Raw genomic sequence first — 22,634 nt, 5'->3', positions numbered from 1 at the left:
AGAAGCAGTGGGGAATAGAAATAGCCACCTGGTATTGCCAAAAACTCCAGAGACAAGTTCAGTGTCAGGCAGACTGATAATAACAAAACTGGGAGGACTGGCTGATTCACAGGAAGGTTGTGCGGCCATTCAGCAAGATTTGGAGTTTAGTCTAGAGAAGAGAAGACTGAGAGGGGATCTTATTAATGTATATAAATATCCGAAAGGTGGGTGACAAGAAGGGGCAGCCATTCTCTTTCTGTCATGCCTTGTGACAGGATGAGGGGCAATGAATTCAAACTAGAGCACAGGAAGTTCCACCTCAACATGAGGAAGAACTTTACTGTGAGGGTTATCAAGCACTGGAACAGGCTCCACAGAGAGGTTGTGGAGTCTTCATCTCTGGAGACTTTCAAGATGTCTGGATGCCTTTCTGTGTGACCTGCCCTAGGTGGTCCTGCTCTGGCAGGGGAGTTGGACTTGATGATCTCCAGAGGTCCTTTCCAACCCCAAATACACTGTGATTCTATGATTCTAAGGCACAATTGTGATCACAGCAAATGAGAGGTGAATACTGAAAAATGTTCACAAAAAGCAAGGCTGGATCTTACAAATGCGAACATTTGCTTAACCTAAAAGTGGGCCTCATCCTATTAGGAAAGTGGGGAATTACCTGTATGCAGACAAAAATCACAGACAAAAAAATATGTCTGCTCAACACTTGTGTATGTGCAATAAAGCCCATGAGAACACTTAGTAGATCGTAAGTTATTTTTTTTAACAGTGAATTTTCAACAAATTTGCATACAAACCATTCACAACTGTGTTATAAAAGATAAAATCTGTCTACTTAATCACAGTGAAACTTAAATATGAGGAAAAAACTTCTTTACTATGAGGGTGACAGAGCATTGGGACAGGCTGCCCAGGGAGGTTGTGGACTCCCCTTCTCTGGAGATATTCAAGACCCACCTGGATGCAGGCCTGAGAAATGTGCTCTAGGGGCTCCTGCTTTAGCAGGGGAGTTGGACTAGGTGATCTCTGGAGGTCCCTTCCAGCTCTGACAGTTCTGTGATTCACTAAACTGGATATCACTTTCTGTTACAAAAAGGTCAGTTAAAATTTGTAATATTCTCTGTTGAAACTCCTAATTATTCTGCTAGTCATCCTACAACTCCAATATAGTATATGATTAAAATAAGTTACAAGTATTTAAATTAGACAAGTATGCCCTTTACATACCTTCTTTTGCTTTGATTTGTACAGTAGCATGACAAGATCTCTGAAGCATTAGTGAAGTACAACAAAAATCACATTGCTAATGATAAAATCATTGCCTAGGGATTATAGTAGTATGTTACATTCACAGCCAGGAAGGTCATAAGAGCATCTCCTGTAAAGCTCACAGTTTGTTGTTGTTACTGATTTAATGTTCTTTTGCAGACATTCAATAAAATTACATGCTTGGAAACATTGGGCTGTGCCTTTCCAATGCTGTTCTGGAATGACAAGACCAGGACACCAACACTGGTTGCATCTTTACTAGAAAATATGTTCCTGAGCAATGGCATCCAATCGCTTTTATGATAAAACTCCTAGGAAAGCCCCTGGCATGGTTTAGACCAGTGCAGAACTGAGTACACACAATTCCTGGCTACATTTCAGGTGTTAGCATGGGACACAGACTATTTCTCATGAGCAGATTGCGTGAGACTACTGTGCTTTGAAAACAATGGGAGTTCAATAACATGTGTGGGTTGTACCACTTCATTTAGCCTCCATGCTAAAGAATACATGTAGGTACATTTAATTTACTAATATAGCCATAGCCAGCACACACTGTTATGATGAAACACAAGTGAAATACCCAGGGACTTCATCAGGAGAACTCCTTGTAAATTGCCAGAAATGAAAAAAGTCACTGAAATCTCATATGTGTTGTATGCAACTGCTTAAGGGATTCACTCAAACTAGTACTTTGAACAGCATGCTCTGAATGTGGCTAAGTTGGCACCGTATTGCTACCTCGCCATTGTGTTCAAACAAACATAATGTTTACTGGGAGAGTAGGAAGCATTCAGAAGAAGTGTATATATATATTTTTTTTATTTATTTATTTTTTTTTGCAGTGCAGATTAGTAGTATGCATATATTTTTGTCATGAAGAAAAGCAGAGAGAGTAAAAATAGCTCTCAAATGAGAGAGGTGCTATTCACTCCTCTGTTCCTGGAACTATGACAGCCATTATATAACCAAAATGAAAATTAAATTAAATTAAATAAACAATATAAGCTCATTGGGTTGGCATCAGGTAAAAATATAATTAGTCAAAGTGTTTTGTGGCAAAGGCGCTAGCAATATGTGTCTGTTCTTTAGCCTTAGTGATGAACAGGGATCCTGCCATGTGTTTGGAACTTATTTATCAAGCATTTCCATGGAAACACAAAGATGCACAATCCTTGGATCATTTATTTCAAGAATTGCCGCTCCCAAGGTTCACTCTGGAGTGAGAACTCAGACCAGGAGAGGGTGACAAGCTATGATTCTGATCTAGAAACGTGCCCCCACAGGTATTCATTGGGTCTCACAGTAGGAGAATATGCATGAGGGAAAGAGTAAAACAGCATCTTGCATAAAGAGATAAATATTAAAAACTTATTTTTTCTGCTCAGAGACTGCCTGAGAGTTGACAAATGACAGCACTGAAAAAAGTCTGAAGAATTTGCAAAATGGCTACATGCCCCCAAAGAGATTAAAGTGGCTGTAAGAGTGTTAGCAAGATGCAATACTGAGAGAAACAGGTTAAATGCAGACACCAGGTTCGGTCGTCCAAAGCTGTCCCCTTACATATCCAGATGGGAGTCAGCTCTGGTGCAGCATCTCAAGGTTGAAATTCTCCCATCCTGGCAGGGGCAGGTCTCTGAAGCCCACTTGCAGTGACAGTGACAGCCCACCACCATATGCTGGGGAGCACAGCAGCTCCTTGCTCCTGCTGCAAAACCTCTGGTTGCTTATGAAAATGTGGATCTTGTCTCTGTGGATCACCTCAGGTACTGTAAAAGACAGGAAAGGCTGGTTACAATGTACAAGGGCTTAATCAACAAAGCATTTTGGAAGCATCACTAAAATTTGTTGTACTAATAAAAAATACTTCAATGTTAGCAAGTATTTCTACAGGAAATAGATTTCATATGCGAAGCAGGCTAGATGGGTACAGTGTGTCAGTGGTGGGCATCCCTGAATGAGGATGTCCCTTCAGATTTCTCCTGATACCACTAATAAAATCAGCACCTGTGTCTCCTCCAAACCATGATATGATTTTTAATACAATTTGCTATTTCTGGTAAAAGACACAAAGGGAGGTCTAGGATGTGGTTGCCTTTAATAACAGGGCCATAAGTTGATATATTCTCAAAGGCAACAAGGGACACCTGCACCTTGTCTCTGTGTTCATGCCAGGCTCTAACTTGGAGGGGAAAGGAAAATATTCATAAAGCCTTAAAGACAATGAACCACATTAAACCAACATTACTAGTCTAACATAAATTACATTAAAGCTTCAAATGCCTGAGCTTTCATAGGCTGCTCCTAAGTATTTGCGGGGTCTATTTCTGCAGTGATGTAATAGAGAGTTAAACATAAAGTGTGAAGCCTTAACTTCAAATTTTCTGGCTTTAGTTTTATTCTGCCTCACAAAGTGCTTGCCATGCCTTTTTATTTTGTTCATTTTGTCATACATTACACAGCATTAATGATAATGCAAGTAGGCACATTGTCACCAACTGGGGTAAGCTCATTCAGAACTGACTGCCTAGTGACACGACTTCCAGTGCTGCCTCTACCATCAGCCTGAATAACACTCTTCTTAGACACAGCAGCAAACTGAAAATCTGACACAGGATGGAATGCAGTCTTTAAACACAGAACTGCTATCAGGTTTCCAAGCTACTGTCAGCCCTGAGCCTTTTTTTTTTTAACACAGAAAAAGCTACAGGGTTGAACAGGGGCTTGGCTGGCAGAGCAGATTGCCAGAAGGAGAGATAACCAGTCTCCAATCCATTAGTTTTTCATGGGTATTTCAGTAACCCCTAAAACTTCACAAGGGCCAGTGATCTCTTTCCACAGGGATGAGTCTGTGCATCCTGAAAAAGCTACAGGAGCTGTGAGACTCTACAGATGATCTGCTACATAACACGTTTCTAAGAGTGAGAGACTAAAATGCTCTTCAAACCATACTGACCCACCAAGAACAGCCCCTTGTGTAACCCTCTCTCTAGACAAGAGGCCAAGTTTCCCTGGTAGCTCGTCCACATGAAAAGGTTTGGTTCCACTGAAGAGGGAAATGTCAGGCAGAGACACCCAAGCCCATGGGGTGCCAGGGACAGGACTGCTGTGTGCAGCAGGAGCTTTGATAGGTTTATGCCTCCATTTCCCAGCCAGGCAAGAGGTACTCAGAGGCAGCAGGAACTCAAGGAAATGAAGTGCTTCCCAACCCAGGCTGCTTAGTCCCAGCTGTCTGCTTGAAGATCACCACCCACATCAGGACTGGGCAGCTCACACCTGGGCCTGCACAGCAGTAACATGAACTGTGATCATTGTAGGGTGAACTGGCCACAGGCAGGCCAATGCCTTGGCTATTCAGAAAGAGAATCTCCGTAAACCAATGGTACAACATCACATCAGTGCTACTGTATTCAGAGCCAAGCATCTAGGCAGAGCCAGCAGAAGTTTTTCCCTTCACAGCCTGGCACCAGAATGATAGCAGTTAGCCAGAAGGGAGAAAATTAGAGGTTTAAGAGCTGAAATCCCTGCAGGAAGAATCACCAGACTGCAGTAGGGTTTTCAGTGGAAAGACAACATTTACCCCAGACCTCCCCAGATACTCAGCTTTGTGCAAAACCCATTCCCTTAAACCGTTCTCTTCCTCAGTAAAATCTTTTTTCTGGAACATAAACATGGTTAAATGATTTATCTCTGAAGCCTGGGAAGCCGAAAAAGAAACAAACAAAAAAAAAACAGTTATTGTCATTTCTGGGTTTTAAATGCTTGTAAGACACAGGGAAATGTTGATTGATTTTCTGTGGAAATGTGCTTGAATTGTTCTTGGTATATATTATACTAAATCTTGCTTTCCCCTCAACAAGAGTAGGATTGTTTCTTTCTAAAGAATGCTGGGGTTTTTTTAACTGATTATACTTGTTTAATACTTTCCCCATAGCAATGCAATTGATAGATACAACAGCTCAACAATTGCTCATTTTCTGTGCTCATTTTGTGGACTGGAACCCCCAAGCAAATCCATTCCCTGATTTATATCTGCTGTATCCCAGAAGATCTTCCTTGGTGCATAAGAAACCTAATTTATTAAACTGTAAAGGGGAGTGAGGGGAAGAAAGATCTGCTTGAACACATCTTACAGAATTTAAATATAGGTGTGGATAGGATGACCTGATAGATAAGAAATGAGAGAGTTTTCCTTCAAAATATTTCTATTTAGCAATAAATTGAGGATGCTTGACATCATTTGACTTTTGTGTAGTGCATTTAATAGATGAACAAAGAACACGGCTAATAACTTTATTGATTAATAGCAATTTCATGCCCATAATACAGGAAGAAGTTTTGTGTTGACTTAGAGATATAATAAGAAAAATAATGCCTGCCTTTTTCTTGTTTGTTTGTTTTCAATGGCAGCTAACGTACTGGAAGAAGACTCAATGGAGCAGGACATAGAGAGCCCTGTCACTATTCATCAGCCAAAGTTGCCCAAACAAGCTAGAGAGGATCTGCCAAAAAATATAAACAAAGAATGTGCCAAGAGAAAAATCCAGAGGTATGTTAGGAAAGATGGGAAATGCAACGTCCACCACGGGAATGTCAGAGAGACTTACCGTTACTTGACTGACATCTTCACTACTTTAGTCGATCTCAAGTGGAGATTCAACCTGTTGATTTTTGTCATGGTTTACACTGTGACCTGGCTCTTCTTTGGAATGATCTGGTGGCTAATTGCCTACTTGCGAGGAGATATGGATCATATAGGGGACAGCACGTGGACCCCATGCGTCAGCAACCTCAATGGGTTTGTCTCAGCCTTTTTGTTCTCAATCGAGACAGAAACCACCATTGGGTATGGTTACCGGGTCATCACGGACAAGTGTCCCGAGGGAATTATTCTGCTTTTAGTGCAGTCTGTTTTAGGTTCTATCGTCAACGCTTTCATGGTTGGCTGCATGTTTGTGAAAATATCCCAACCTAAGAAGAGGGCAGAAACCTTGGTTTTTTCTACAAATGCAGTTATTTCCATGCGGGATGGAAAGCTCTGTCTAATGTTCCGAGTAGGAGACCTTAGGAATTCACACATTGTAGAGGCATCAATACGAGCCAAGTTGATCAAATCCAAACAGACAAAGGAGGGGGAATTTATACCACTCAACCAGACAGATATCAACGTAGGTTATTACACAGGGGATGATCGTCTCTTTTTGGTTTCACCACTGATCATCAGCCATGAAATTAACCAGCAGAGTCCTTTCTGGGAGATTTCCAAAGCCCAGTTGCCCAAAGAGGAGCTAGAAATTGTTGTAATCCTAGAAGGAATGGTGGAGGCAACAGGTAACATTTCTTATACTTTGTATAAGGTAAATGCTTTAATTTTAGAAAGGAAAATCAATGGGTTTGCTTCACATTAAAGGAATCGCTTCAATACTGGATACATTTGAAAAAGATAACAGTTATCTGGTTAGCTTCAAAATTAAAAGCATGCCCAGTTTGTGTGTTCCATCTTGCCTAATGGAATTAGTGTTGTTTCTGCTCTGTTTGGAAAACGGTTTAGCATTTCTCATTTTCTAAATTTCTCACGCATGTCACCCAGTTATTTGTCATTCTATTGCAGGAATACCTCAAGTAGTAGGACCTTGTGGGATAAAATGCTTTAGAAAAAAAAAAAAATCAATACAAAACTCTGTTTGTGATTAACAGGGAAGCACCATAGTTCCTGCTGCATTCAGTCACATGCAGGTAACTGCAGAATAACTGCCTCACACATGAAATTCCCAGCCTGTTTGGATCCAGTAAGAAGTGATAATATGTTCAGTTTTCTCTTTTTGCTTGTTTGTTTGCTTTGTTTTGTTTTAACTTATAATATGGGGCTTGTTCCACTTTAGTTCACAGAAGATCTGTCTGATTTTGTATTTCACAGCAGCCCCCTACACGCTGCAAAAGCATACAGAATATTTAAAGCTGGTATATATAAATAAGGAATGTTACAACACCACGGTCTTGTCAAGAGGCTGTTTGGTCATTACCTACAATTATACAGCAGGACATCACGTATCACTTGACCTGGAGAAAACAGTGCTTGGAATTCACAGCAAATGGACTAGCAAAGTTTCTTCATTGTACTAAAGACAGAATAGTAGGAGGATGATTTCTCTAACATTGCTGCACCTCCTGCAGTCAGAATCCTGGTATACTTGTTTTATGAGCTGGAGAGATTATTATTTTTTTCCCATTAAGAGCATCAAACTCTAAAGTGAGTAAATATAATCAATATAAGGGGATGTTGACTGTAAAATCGAGAAAAGATGTGCTTGAGGAAAAGGAAACACTGAAACACAGAAACAGAAGCACCAGATTCACCATTTTTTCCTAGTGCTGTAGCAAGAGCTAGAGAAGTTTGAGGATGCAGATTACATATATCTGACAGAGGTACAACCTTTCTAACCCTGACTCCTGTTTTGCAACTGGAGCCAGGAAATAAAGAGCAGTCTCTTACTAGAACATGTGTGTGTGTTTCACACATCTATTATGTGGTGTCAGAAGAAAACTGCATTTGTCACCATATAATAAATGTGTGAGACAAAAATGGAGAAAAAAAAAAAAAATATATATATATATATAATTTTTTTTGAAAGGAACTTGGCACAGAATTTGAAGTGGTAAATACAAGGCTTCCAGATTTTCCAGGAAGTAGGTGGTACTGAAGAGAAATCAAGATGAAATGTTTAGTGTTTCTGATATGTGCAGTAGGCAAAGAGGTTCTAAACATCCGCATCACCTTCAGGAGAGATGATGGGGAAATTGCTGTTTGCTAGCTGAAAACATTTTGGAATTTCTGAGTTGCAGGTAAATGCACTTGACATCCGAAAGAGCAGTGGTTATTTTCAGGTTTACTGAACACCATGTTTTCCAGAAAAATGATTGGCAAGTAGTAGAAGAATAAAAAACATCTCATCAAAAATACGTGTAAGGTGAAAAGACAGTATACGTTTACAATGCATCAAATATAGCTTTGTTGTCTTATGCCTTGTCATTCTTCCCTGTTTAACCTTCCCTCCCTTCCCTCACCCTCTGCCCTGCACACTCAGAAAGCTCTCTGGGCTCTCCTCTGCTGCTATGATGCTGACCACCAGCTTCCACTCAGCCAGTAACAGCCTTCACCAGAGGGGTCTACCTCTCAGACTGCTCAGGCTGGCAAATTGTAACCTAAAATGCTAGAGGAGTCCACATTAACAAAGAAACTGGATGCAGTGATTTGAAAACCCACTGAAGCCATCCAGGATTAAGGTGTTACTATGGCAATGGAGAGGTAGCTACATTTCCCATTTTAAGCTGCTTCATTTTGCTCAGTTTGGGTGGGCTCTCTAGCACACAGCTACACAAGAAATTAGGAGAGGGCACCAAATAATGCTGCTTAACTATCGCATCATGAAGATCAATGTCGTAATTAACAGCACAACTTCTAAAACACATTTGTGTGGAAGTCACCACTTCTTCTGTGCTTTGCCCACATATAATGGGTTATTTTTGTTGAATGTGCAATCAAGCCAACTTTCTACTGAAACTAGAGATTTTCTCTTTTTTTAAATTAAAATATTATCCGGTTACATCTTGGCAAACACTGAAAGCTAATTTAAGCCATCACATATTGACTTTTCTTTATTACACCAAATATAGAATGAGAGCAGAAAAGAACTTGCTTCTAAGTTGATCTCCAGTTCTGGAGAGCAAGGAACACACTCCCCATCATACCTGTCAACATTGATCAAAGTCATGGGATATAAAACCTTAAAGCTAAATTTTATGTCCCAAAAACTGTGACCTCAAGTACAGCAGTATCGTCATTTGGTATCTTTGCTAAGTGCTCAAAATAAGATTGAGAGCATAAGCTGCATAAGCTGCTCTCAAGTTTGACCAGTGAAAGCAATCCTTTCTTTATATTCAGAGCTACCCCACTTTGTCAACATTTACCCCTTTAATGAGACACAACACAGTAGAAAAAAGGTAAGTATATACATTTGCTATTATTATTTGGTGATATTATTCTGTATAAACTTTTACTGAGCAGGTGATATCATTCTGTATGTATATGACACTTTCCACCTTAAAGGCTCTAAAAGTGCGTCTATCTCCTGTGAAACACAACTGTTTATGTAGTGTCATGTGAGCTCTGCATTGCATCCTAGGACAGGAAATGAAGAATAATGCATCTTATTAAATTAAATTTAAAATAATTAACCAAACTAAAATTCAACAGAAAGATCAAATCAAGGACCCCCGAATTCCTTATCCTTCACCATACCTTTCTGAGATGCAAGAAGTGATAGGTATGTCTTTACTAAGGCAGATACCAAAAGATCAGCTTAGGAAATATCACTATACCTTGACTATTCACATTCATTTTACCATGAAGATCACTTTGAGGGTGAAATCTTCAACAAGACATGAAGTCAATCTGACTACTTCACATGACATCAGCAAAAACTCAGACAAAATACTGTTTTTTAAAATGCTTGTTATGGATCCTTCCAATATGCAATTTTCCCTCATTATTTACAATGAAATTCAAACACACACAACCCTTTGGGTTCAAAGGATAACACTCTTGCAAGGGTTTACTTCTGTGTTTTCCTGATACCGAAGTACATCTCTCAAGTGTCCAAAAAACCCAGTCATGCTGTGAAGTACAGTAGGCTGCCATGAGGCAACCAACAAGCATTCAGAGGGCAAAAGTCCAACCAAGATTTGCAATATCTGAAGGAAACAAATATCTGTTATTTCCAACTTTTGCAGCCCTACTTTCATTTCTCTCTGTGCTAACAGCAGGTAGGAGTGCCAGCGCAAAGGAAGGATCAATAGTAACTCTGCAAAAAATTAAAGTAATATGCACCTTTAACCAGGAAGCTGTTTCTGAGAAGCTTGTGCTTTTTTTTAGTGTCAGACTACAGCTGTGGCATTGACAAAACAGCCCCATGCCGGCAAAGGCTCTGGTCCCACACTTAGCCCTAAAAAGTAGGATTCTGGCATCCCTCCACTCCTTATGGAAGAGCTGTAACATTAAATGTAAATTAACTAACTGGGAAGAACATGACTAACACACCAATCTCAGTTCAGCAGTATATGATATTTGCCATTCAAAACAGTTGATTTATACTGAAGTGCCACCACTATTTTCATACTGTTTTCTGGAGACCACTTAAGAGATTTGTTAGACATCAATTAAGACATTTGTTAGAGTATATGCACATTTAAAGTAATGGCATTGGATAAAATCATCTTTTTTTCCTTGAACTAACAAAAAAATTTAGGCTCAAAGACCCTGAGCCCTGTCTCCCCTAAACAGCAGGCACAAAAGCTCAGATTTGAAGAACCTGTTTATTTGTTTTAAATCAAAAAAGAAATCTACAATCAAGAAAATTTTTTGCCTAGTGAAACCTTTTTTTAAAGGAGGTCTTATCATCATAAAGAAACCAGTCATTTTTTAAATTTAAACAAGCCTTCCAAAAGCATAATTCTGACATAGGAAATAAACAAAGACCAAGAAAAGGAAAGTCTTTTACATTTTGGAGGTGAAATGAGAAAATTATGTATGTTACAGTAGCTAGAGAAATTGAGAGAGAAAGAATCAGAAATTCAGAGAGAGGGATTTACCAAAAAAAAACCAAAAGGAGTAGTATCCTAACAGCCCATAGCCTTGTTGGTAAGGTGACTCCCGAATCAGCCTGGTTCAAATTTCTCCTCTAAATCTGCATTAATTTACAGAAAACAGCATTTTCTAAAACAGAAAAGGAATATGAAGTATTTCAAACTACTTAAACCAGCAAGATGGTCAAACTTTGTGACGTTGTATCTGGTCAGTAGAGTGCACTAGATGACACTCTAACAATTTTCTCTGGCTAAAAGTAAAAACATGAAAACTGAAACAGTACTGAGGAAAAAAAAGTATCTACACATTTGTATCTGTCAAAAAAGTAAGCAACAAAGCTAAACAGATCACTTTATGTCCATATGGATAATTTTGCAAATAAGTTTGTAATAGGGTGCATTTATAATTCTGACACATGGGCAGCCTGAGAGCAGTACTTGCAGAATGGTTTATAGATACATAAACAAACACACTTGCCAGCTGTGGAAAGCATTAAAAAGTTCATATGGATGTTTATTTATACAGTAAATGATGTTATCGACTAGACGAACATTGTATAAAGCTGTTCCCACTCTTCACTACAGCTCTTTAACGGACTGATTTATTGTCTTCTTTATTTTTTTCCCTGATAAATTGCTATATTTATCCCTTGCCCTTGCCCAGTCCTAACAAATACCTCCCTTTGATATATATGTTAGCAGTTCCAACTTTTCAAAACATCTCAGCAGCCTTTGCTCTCTCTCCAAATAAACCGTGCTCGGGCTACACTTTTTCACTACAATTTTTTACTGGTCTTCAAAGAAGAGATGTTTATGCTCTCAGATTGTTTCTTAAGGGGACATAGATGAAAGTAAGAAAGGAACCAATAATTGTCCCTGCCAAGTGTTTCTGCAAGGCAACTGGTAGATTCGATTGTGCTCTGGCATGTGACCAAACTACATTGACTGAAATTCAGCTTAAACTGGGTTAAAAATAAATGGTTTCTGCTCTAAGCTGAATCAGCATCATTTCAGGAATGGTCAGAATACAATGGCTCTCCAGTCCTTAGTTTTTCTTTCTTTCTGCTTTAAGAGTTTTAATATCTCTCAATGCTAGGTCCTAGACCTGGATATCTAGATTTGCCTTCTCATATATCCCCATTTCCCTACTGCTTGCCAGCAATCCTTTTCATTTATGTTCCTCGTTCATATTTTCTTTTTATTAATTCTAACAAAACTTTTCATTGTTATCAATTCTAACACGGAAAATTAGGGATGGCAGCATGAGTGATTGCAGTTGTGAGCTGGAGTTCTGAATGCCAGCAAAGAAAGGCACTTCAATTTCATTGTGATGTTTCTTTCAGGATGCTTTCTGTACAGGCAGAAAAGATCAGTCTATTTAGTGAAGGAGACTATAAGGCTTAAATGAGGCAATTAGAGTTTCGCAATAGTCAAATCAATTTGCAAAATGGAAAGAAGTCAAAGAGCAAAGTTAATGAGAAAAGAGATATGCTGATTATCAGTATTTCAACCAAAACTTAGGTGAAAAAGTCTGTATCACTTTCATGGTAGGCAGGGAAAAGGGATTACATTTTTTTTTTAACAGCTTCATTCTCTCAATAGTGCTGTACTATACAAACGTGTCTGAGTGTTTAAAAATAGCCTATTGTCCATCTTTCATACCTTTCTTACCAATTAGTCGCTCTGCTCTTCACAACTAGAGCTGTTCCCTCAACCACCAATATTCAGCTATAATGTTTAGATACACTTTTCAGATTCAGGTAGTAACTCATACTTTAAAAAGATCACTGAAAAAATAGGTTTGAGACTCCTCCATATTAAAAAACAGCTCCTTACAGCTAATTAGATATTATTAAATAATTCTGACCTGAACACAAATCAAACTTGCAGAAGAAGAGCTTCACTTTGGATGTCCTTGCAAACTCTACTAGGCCACTCTGGGCAGAGAGGAAGGATAGTTTCCAGTTCTTTGCACACTCCTGCAGACCACCCTTGTCAGCACTGCCCCTTTCCTAGCACAGCAGCATGCAGAGAGAGATGGTCTCTGCCCCCAGTCCTTCTCACTCCTGTGCCTACACACATTATTTCTTGCAGTGCTCATGATTTTCACAGCCAGTGGAATTACAGGCTCTCTAAGCTGTTCTGTAACACTGGCCCTGCTGCCTTTTCCCCAGCAGAAGAGCACTGTGGGAAGCTGTGCTAGTGCCCTCCTCGTTGACCAGCCCAGACCTCAGCATCCACCACCAGCAGACTCCTCCTAAAGCACTGTGGCATCAGATGATTAACAAACACAGTGCCTCTAAGCATACCTGCAAGCAGCTGTGGTTTACAGCAGTTTTAGCACAAAAGCAAGGCACCTGAGAAGGTGATACTGTGGAGTCCTTGGGGCTCAGACACCAAGGAATGACTGTGTATTACTGGATGAACTAAGAAGATAGACTCTGAGCTGTGCTAGGCAGCGATTTTGACCCCTGTGCCCGCACAGTCTCAGTGACAAAGATCTCCTCTTTGCAAAACCAAAGGAATGACTCTCCACAAAGGGCACAGCACCATTAGCCAGGTCAAAGGGTTCCCCAGGCAGAATTAGCTCACTGAACATTTTTCTCCTGCTTATAAAGTGGAGAAGAGATTTTTGAGCTTTTCTGAGAAGTTCTTCAGGACAATGAAGTGCCTTTTACATTTCTAAGTACTTTAAAAGACAATAGCTATTAACCTGAGCATGCTCAGTTCATTCACTTGATCTTGGAACAGTGTAAATGAAGAGTCAGCACTGAAACAGCTGATTTGGGAAAGGAAAAATGTGTCTATAATTTATAATTTTAGACTTTTGCTTTTGGTCATCCAAGGTTGTTACCAACCTGGATAGAAAGGCTCCTCAGCACCTGTGGTGAAATCCCAGGTACACATTTATTTGAGTCAGGGCAGTGTCTCACCCCTGGAACTTTTGCCCAAATGAACTGATTCTTTCCAGTTGATTACCTTGTTCTTTCACATTTGATCTCCAGATATGAAGCATTCTTAATTAGCCTGCATTCCAAAACTGCGGGAAATATTTCTTGTCCATATCTCTAAAAGATCTTTTAATTTCACTCCTTGGTGCTTATTTACTTCTAAATGTGTAATATTGACTCCTGTTCTGTCTCACTGAATCGGAATGAAAGAGAAACATGTTACATGACACTCCTTAACAACACGAAGACCTCTCTAAAATTACATGTATCAGATTTTAAGGAATGTAAGCAGACAGATTGTTCATCTTCAGCAGAAAGTTCTCAAAAAAATTAATAGAATAGTAACTGTAAAGCTAAAAGTGACCTGATAAATTGAAGAATTAATAAGCAGGGATGATAAGTCTATCAGAAATTTAAAATTAACATTTGACATATTAAAAAGAAGGTGGCTATGGACAGCAGCTAACCCAACTCGCTACATAAAGTACATGAAAAAGACAGAAGACTGAAGAGTATATGTTTACTAAGCTAGAAAGCTGCTGCCAGCACTAAAAACTCCTGTTATGGCATAGTTACTGAGTTTCCTGAGGCCAACACAAAAAAGCCCTCAAGGCATTCCAGCAAAAAAAAATCACAAAGAATTTCAGTGGTCTCAACCACGGCATTGCAATGAAAATCAAGCACAAGTTCAGACTCACTGATGTGCTCTGCCAGTTTTTCACCACCCTGACACTACAAAGCAGCTGACCCCTAGTTAATCCATGCAGAAAAAGGAGCTTCAGAGAGCTGCTTGTTTGTGTCACTGAAGAGGAACCAAGTGACACCACGCTGGTGAGCCTGTGCCCACATCCCAGCAGCAGTGTAGGCACCGACTGCAGCATCCACCCGCGGGCTGCTTATATTGAGCAGCCACACATTTTTCAGAATTCCCACCTGCAATTTGTAGCAGTATTAGTCTGTGCTGCACACCTAGAGGAAGGCTGGCTGCCTTTTTTCACTAAGAAATATAGTCCAGAGCTTCTCTGAGAGAATACGCTACCAAATAACCGTATCCAACATGACATGCTCTCAGCTTACAGGTCAGGTTAATTTAACAAGTCATTTAACATTCAGTGCTACTGTCCCAGTAAGTGATGCTGAACACCCATACTTTAGTATTACAAAGTTGATTTTAACATAAAAATCATTTACTCCTGTAACAATGTGTACAACTGCCAAACAAGCTGCATTTTCCTGTTCGTATTGTGACAAAACTTTTGTTTAGAAAACCAATTCAGAAGGAATATTTGGATCAGCTCCACCGGCTTCTCAGAAGTAATAGTGGAGAAGGTAACACACACTCTATGGGATTTCCTGCCCTGCAAAGGATGCCAGGCTGTAGGCTCGCAGACTCCTCCCAGCAGTTCAATTTTAAAAAGCCATGAACTGTATTTCCTCAGAGAGAGATGATCAGGAGTTTACCTCCCACCCTGAGCACCAGAGGAGGGCGATGTCATACAGTTAGGTCAGTGTGAATGCAGGCCACTATCATAGCAAAGGGAGGGGAAAGGGCAGCCAAGACATCTGCTTCAGGACAGTTAATGGCACTGGCAAAGGCTAATAGGCAAGCCAAAGCCCCAGGGATTTGTCATTGAATTCATAACTGTTACTAAGTGGTGTTGGAAGAAACTAGCACGTCCCTGATATTACCAATGTGACAGTGAGAATAGAAGAGGAAAAGACGAGATGAGGAAGAAAGCCAGCAAGAGCGATTGCCTACCTCTGCACTTAGGTATAGGCTTCCCGAGAAGATGGATGGACTCAGTTTCACACATACAATGAAGATTGCTCCCACACTAAATTAATCAGAGTAAAATAAGTGAAAGTCTCTGCAAACACAGTCCTAGGCAATTCATTAAACTACAACCCTTAGAACAAGCTATTGAACAAGCGAATGACATGCACCAACATAAATCCTTATGGGGAATAAAGACTGTCTCCTGGCTGCCTCCTGGGCTGTGTTAGTAGAAGCATACCTGACTGTTCCTCTCTATCTACCACCTGTGGGGCAACCTTCCATGTGCTGTGTCCAGTTCAGGGCTTCCCAGTACAAGATGGACATGGACTTAACTGGAGCAAGTCCAGCAGGGCCACAAAGATGGTCAGGGGCTGGAGCACAGGACATGCACTAGGAGAGGAGGGGAAAGCTGGGACTTTTCAGCCTGAGACAAAGGACAGTACAAAAGGGATGTTTTCACCATGTGAACCTACCTAGTGGGAAATAACAGAGAAGATGGAGGCAGGGTTACAGGACAAGAGGCAACACGTGGAAGTTGCAACACAAGTAATTCTGAGTAGATGCTGGGAAAAATGGGTTGGTCTGGTTTTTTGTTTGTTTGTTTAAATAAAGCTGGTAAGACACTTAAAGAGGGTCCCAGGGGAATCATACTCCCTGGAGATATCCATAATTTGGCTGCATAAACCTGAGCAACTCAAGCCATTTGGCTGTGCTCTGTGCAGTGGGTAGGGCCAGGTGACTCCATAGATCCCTTCCAGCCTAAATTAGTCTGTGATTACAAAACTCAAAACCAGCTCCTCCCAGTATTTTATAACTGTGAAGAACTGCATGGCTTTGAAAAATGAAGAGCTGCACTAACAACTTGCATTGTTCTCCCATGTTGCCATTTAAGAAATTCTGTTACATACTTTAAAGCTGTTCTGTGGCCACCTGGAGCCACTGGAGACAGCAGTGCCTCAGAGGGGAGGCAGAACTGAATAGGGAGCATGAATTTGTTGCTGTGGGCATGCAGTCAGCCAGTGCAACCAAGCTTTACTCCAGGAGGTCTGATGGATGAAAAAATTTTAAACTTGTAAGGCTGCACTCCATCAGACAATTAGGCTTTGAATAGTGATCCAATGATTGCACTAACTCACAGCCTTCCCTACTTGTCCTGGAGGCTGTCTCACTCCCCTGGCCACAGTCACACTCTTTTGCATCTTTCTGCCCCTTTAGACAGTGAAGGAGGTTGAGATGGGCACCCAACATTGCTGTGATTGCCTGCCTCTCTCTCCATTGGCCAGGCTTTGTGTGATTCAAGCCACCAATACAAAATTCAACTACAAGTAATTGCTCAATTATCATTATTGTTATTATCATCATCATTACTGTCTTTATCATCACCACGACTGTTAGCCTTGTATGTAACAACAGAGTCAAGACGTTTAAGATTAGTCTTTGAGGGGAACCCTAAGGCACACAAGGGTTGCCAACTTTTATTCCACATTTCTGACTGATGCAGTATAATGTGAACTGAAGAGACAGAGGCTTACCGCTACAGAAGAAAAATCAATCTGACTATGGCAGAGCTGCCAAGCACAACCATCACAAAAAAGATATATGACTCAGCCAGTCCAATTAAATTGTGCTGGCACTTTTTTTCACCAGTCATTAAGTTCATTTTTTTCACTCTTGCATAAGTATAATTCAATTACACTTGGATCTTCAAGTTAGGAAAATTCCCCTTCCCTTTTCATAATTTTCAGATTATTTTTCTATTAGTCTCTTTTTACAGTGAGAAGACAAGAAATTAGATACTTTTTCAGGTAATAAGTTCAGCAATGAGTTTTTGACTGCCAATAGGACTGTAACAGATGCCGTGAAAAAGTGTAGAAGAGTCCAAAGCCAAAGGTCTTGAGTCAATCAAGGATTCCTGTCTGTCCAAAAATTTGCTTCAAAGGCAGCAGTGACATCTACACAGCTGTGAAGTGGAGGAGATTTAGTTTTGCAGTCTGAGGAAAATGCCCTTCTTCTACCACAAGTCGAGGACAGGCCCTCTTGGGAAGACAAAGGCCAACATCTGCCTTCACAACACAACTGCCCCACATTTTGCCAGCACCTAATTTATCAGCTTTGGGGCTTTACGAGTGATTGATCTGGCCTCATGCTGTGTGCCCTTATTACAGCAACTCAGTCTTTTCCAGATCACTTTTGTAGAGTATACATTTTAGAAATATAGACTATAAGTACCATTACAGCTGTGGGTCGAGACCACAGCAAAGCTGTCACTCGCCGCACTTCCATCACGACCTGTGGTGCAGGACAGGGCAGGAAAGGGAGCCAACACCAAGAGAGAGATGTTGACATCAGCTCAAGGGAGGCATCACAGCAGCTAATACAGAAGGAGCACAAACCCACCCTTCACAAGTGGCCTCCTCCAACTGTTGCCCAGAAGAACAGCTGGTCTGTTCCCTTTTCTGGTTTTACAATTAGATTGCTTTTTATTTTTCTTTCTACAGCAAAGAATAATGAGGCAAAGATCTACAACCTTTCAAAGGCAAATATTTCAAAATAGAACCTGTACTTATTTTTCAACTGAATTAGAAACAGTTGAATGAAAGTTGCCTGTCTGTGTTCCAGAACAGCTTACTCTATAACTGTTCAAACTCTTCTTTAAGACTCTCCCCTCAGGGCTTGAATACAACTACAACAGGGTTTTAAAACCTTCTTAAATTAGTCAAGATCCAGGGTTCAAGACCTGAACATGAATTAATCTTAACCTTGCTGCGTCTGCCTTTACCTCGCAAAGGGATGTAAATACCATTCAAGTATTCAAAAGTCATCAGTGGTGGAAATCCAGTCCAGAAACACTTCTGATAAATGTGTATCATATGTTTAATTTACAGCTTTGAGCCTGATCCAGAGCTCTCCCAAACCTGTGGAGTAGGTCTCAGTCTCTGGTGGCCTTTGAATTAAGACCCTAAAGGAATAAATTGAGCTGCGCAATACCTGTCAGCTCCTGAATGGCCTCAAAGAAGAAGCAGTTAAGACTCTATTTAAAAGGCAATGGAAGATTAGAAGCAGATAAACACTTATAATCTAGATAAAGTACCCATACTGGAAGTTTTGTCTATTAAAAGGGGACTTCATACTGTTTGAGGAGACTCCATACCTATGGGAGGAACCATGGTATCAGGCAGGTATCTTTCCTTTGGGAACATCATATTGCAGCACTCGTGCAGTTGTTCTGTTCTCCACAGCCACTGTTTCTTCTGCATACGGATGGAACAAGCCATTCCACAAAGGCAGCCACAACTAATCTTTAATCATACAAGCTGTTCACAGCAAATACAAATGCTGCTATGTATGAAAATGCTCAGTCCATCAAAATATACCTTACTCTGTCTCCCTTTCTTATGTACTCAATTCACAGCCTCCTTCCATGCTTTCTGTCTGTCATATGTGGTTTAGTGCATAATCTGTTAGAAAGAAAGGAACCAAGAGCCAAAATTTCACTGAGTATAGCAGGTCCACTACAAACATGTGCTAGTGATTTCATTTAAAAGATAACAAAAGTAGAGCAGAGAGCTAGGGACTCTTGTAAATGCACACAGATCTCAAGGCTGGTCCTTTTTAAGGCAGCCAAGACAGTCATCCACTCACTCTCAAAACTCTTTTCATTATGCTGTGTAACTATCCCATCAAGTAGGCCAGAAGAAAACTGAGAGAAAAACAAATCAAATCTCCCCAGGAATTACTCTGTACATTTTTTCCAGGTTGAACCCTTCTTCCTTCAGAAGCAAGGAGGTTTCTTAAATATGAAAACCTGTTTATAATATGAGGTCTACTCTATATAATAATGCTATTCTAGCATTGTCATGCTCCCCTTCTCCTAACTTTTTAATATTCTCTCTTTTTAGAAGGATTCAATAGACAGACAATCTTAATATTTCAAAGTAGTCTTCTGAAAAGCCGAACAGCCCAACTAGTGATGTTGAAAAGACAGCAGTCAAGTTTTACTCATGACTACAAGGCAGCCGAAAGAAAATCCACAGAAAGCAATAAATAACCATAGTAGTTTCTATCTAACAACTTACACAGCATCATTTATCTGAGGACTACAGAACAACCAAGGCATGATAGGTTAGTGCTATGAGTCTCCCATTCCCGTGCCCTTAAACCAGCCTTCATTTCCAGCTTCATGTAGTGCTCCACTGTGACATGGAAACCCATGTTGGAGGGAACACAAAATGATGACATTCGTCTTTTGGGGACCAAAACAGTAATGTAAATCTCCACTGATGCAATAGTAGCACAGAGGATAGATGTGAAAAATTATTGCCTGATTTGCACCAACCCCAAAGGGGATTTCTGTGACTGAGGAGGACTGGTATGAAGAATTGCAACAAAGTGGAAAGATGGCTCATGACACTTGAAAGTCATTTAGATATAGGGTACGAGACATGTCTTTAACTTGCTATGGCAATACATCTTATACATTAATCTGGGTAAAGTATAGGTGTGTGTGTGCACACGTGTGTGTGTGTGTGTATAAAACAGCTGGATGAAAATATATACAAAATATTTAAGTCATGGTGTCTGTCCCTGAGGATGTGAGAGATCTGTTCAGCCAAAGTGGATTCTTGTCTGAGTTGTTTCTTCTGACATTTCAGCAATTATTTATGCTAAGCCCACCTCAGAGCTCCCGAAATTTGGGAAAATGAAGACAGAGTGTCACGATCCAGTATTTGGACATGTGGTAATTTTTTTATGATCTTGCCAAGACAAAACAAAGGTAACACAACATCAGGTGCACCAGGAGGCACAGGGGCTGGTGTGCTGTCTTAGGAGAGATGAAGCAGAACCCCCTTGCTTTCTAACACTCCTCACCGCAGCGGGAGGCTGGTGCAGCTGGATTCTGCCTTCCCTCTCCTGGGATAAGCCACTCAGCAGCTGCACCCTTTGTTGTCCTGCAGAACCTGTGAAAAGGTGTAAAGCTGATCCCAAATGGTGAAACTAAAATGCAAACGAGGTCAGATATCATGTGCACAACAAACTTTACTGGAGTAACACAACAAATTCAATAGAGCAGGTAGGATAAGGAGGAAAACAGAGACAGAAAAGAAAGCAGAAAGCAGAGATGCAGAAGACAGTGCGAGAATAGTTACCACCATGGTCCAGCGACACTGTCGGTGGGGAACTGCTTCCCTGCACTCATAGTGTCCCAGATTTGTATACAGTTCTTGCCCACTCCACCCCCAGTTTTCTCTCTGTACAGGTGAGAAAACCCTTGTATCTTTTCCATGCTCCTCCAAGATAGGAGTTGGGGGGGTATGGTGCTGGGGCCATGTCCTGCAGATAGTCTTTGTTTGGCTAATTGATGAGATCAGCCATTGCAAAACAGGAGGTTGAGACAACTGGCACCACAGAATTAGTTTATTGCAGTGGAGGTTCGGTCCTAGGAGGTGGCTTGAGACTGACACTCTTTATTTTTTCCTGCTAAGTCGGTGGTTTTCATGGAATCTCAAGGCCTGGTTATCACTGGATATTCTGCTCCCAGCACCAGATGTAGAACTCCTTTGTCTCCAATCTCAGCATGTCCCAAACTAAACTCCCCGGTTCTCAGGTACACATCATGGGGGAGTGGAGTAAAATGGTTTGGTGGGTTGCTGAGATATCTTTTTAGTCCATCAACAAATCTTGTTTAACTCCTACATGTCTCAAGACAAACAACAGATATCCTGAGTGCCTAAGTACATCACTTATCTCTTGGATTGTTCAAGACAAGCACTATACATCCTGGATGTCACATAGAGCAAGAAGTAACTTCTAAAAACATAATTAATAAATATCCAATGCTCTTTGCACCTAACATGAGCCACTGCTTTGAGTGTGTGATGGAAATGTGAGACTGTTCAGTGCACTGGTGTCAAAACACCCATCTCACAGGACAGCTGTTTCCTCGCTGCTCTGTGGTCACCCAAAGACTGGTGGTTCAAAACCTGAGAGAAAGGAGCCTAGAGAGATGAGTAAGGCAGAATGCAGCAGCCCCAGCTGCAGAATAGAAGTTCAAATTGTCATCCTCTCCAGAGCAAGATTTCTGTATCTGGTTTGCCTCTCAGGAGTCTATACAACAGATACAGAGTGATGTTAAACAGGTTTTATGGATACCTTCTTTATCAGGCAGGCAGGCACTTCTCTCTTTACAACCCAGACCCTTGGGAACACACTGTGCTTTCCCCCAGGCACCTGGAAGGATGTGAGGACACAAAAAAAATGTACGGTCCTGCACAGGTGCGGGAGGTATCACACCTGTGGGACATCATGGAGTTCCAGGCAGTCCTGAGGCATCTGGAGTCTGCCCTTTGGTAGCACCCTTCAGCCTCATTTCCCAAAAAATAACAGAACAGGGCTGTCACTGGCCATTGGGAGAGTAGTACACCTTAGCCAGACACCTTCCAGGTAAAAACCCTACACTACAGTACGATATTGCATTATCTCCACTATTCCAACTATGAAGGACTTGAGAAGATAGGGAAAAATCAATTTTAAAGCAATTTAGTATATAATTTGAGGATGGACATAACTTACTTAAATGGACAAAACACATAACATACCTGTAGGTTGTTTAAACAAAAGGAAAATAAAATAGCACTGAGGAGGAACAGATTTACTGGCAGAGATTAGCACTCAGTGTACATTTGGTGATGTGAAGAAAAAAAAAAGCAAGTTGGCTTATAAATACATATTGGAAATTATAATATGTGTTATCATATCTTTATTATGAGACTCTGTAGCATCACACTACAACTGAATAATAAAACTGTGCTGATGTAAAGAGGGTATTCCAAGTAGATGGTGATAATATACAGCAACTGTATTTTCCATATACATTGTGTAATTACACCAAGCTCAGTCTAGAAAATCTTATGAAAGTAATGTTTTAACTGAGTTAGTACCCTTCTGTTTTCCAGACTGTAAAATCTTTAACTTTAATTATCATGAATCTAAAGGCCTGGTGC

General features: G+C 40.5%; 1 protein-coding gene across 4 annotated transcripts in view; it reads left to right on the top strand.

The window, feature by feature from the left end:
• The window catches only part of KCNJ6 (potassium inwardly rectifying channel subfamily J member 6), a 172,925-nt gene that overhangs the window by 123,631 nt on the left and 26,660 nt on the right, over nt 1-22,634 (top strand). For all 4 annotated transcript variants that reach the window (XM_051644169.1, XM_051644170.1, XM_051644171.1 and 1 more), the window contains one exon: nt 5,674-6,594. In XM_051644169.1, the coding sequence (XP_051500129.1) occupies nt 5,674-6,594 (921 nt within the window). The remainder of the gene's footprint in view (nt 1-5,673; nt 6,595-22,634) is intronic.

This window comes from Apus apus, chromosome 1, assembly GCF_020740795.1.
Source record: "Apus apus isolate bApuApu2 chromosome 1, bApuApu2.pri.cur, whole genome shotgun sequence".
In the NCBI taxonomy this organism is placed as follows: Eukaryota; Metazoa; Chordata; class Aves; order Apodiformes; family Apodidae; genus Apus; species Apus apus.
This window is presented reverse-complemented; position numbering and strand designations above follow the sequence as displayed.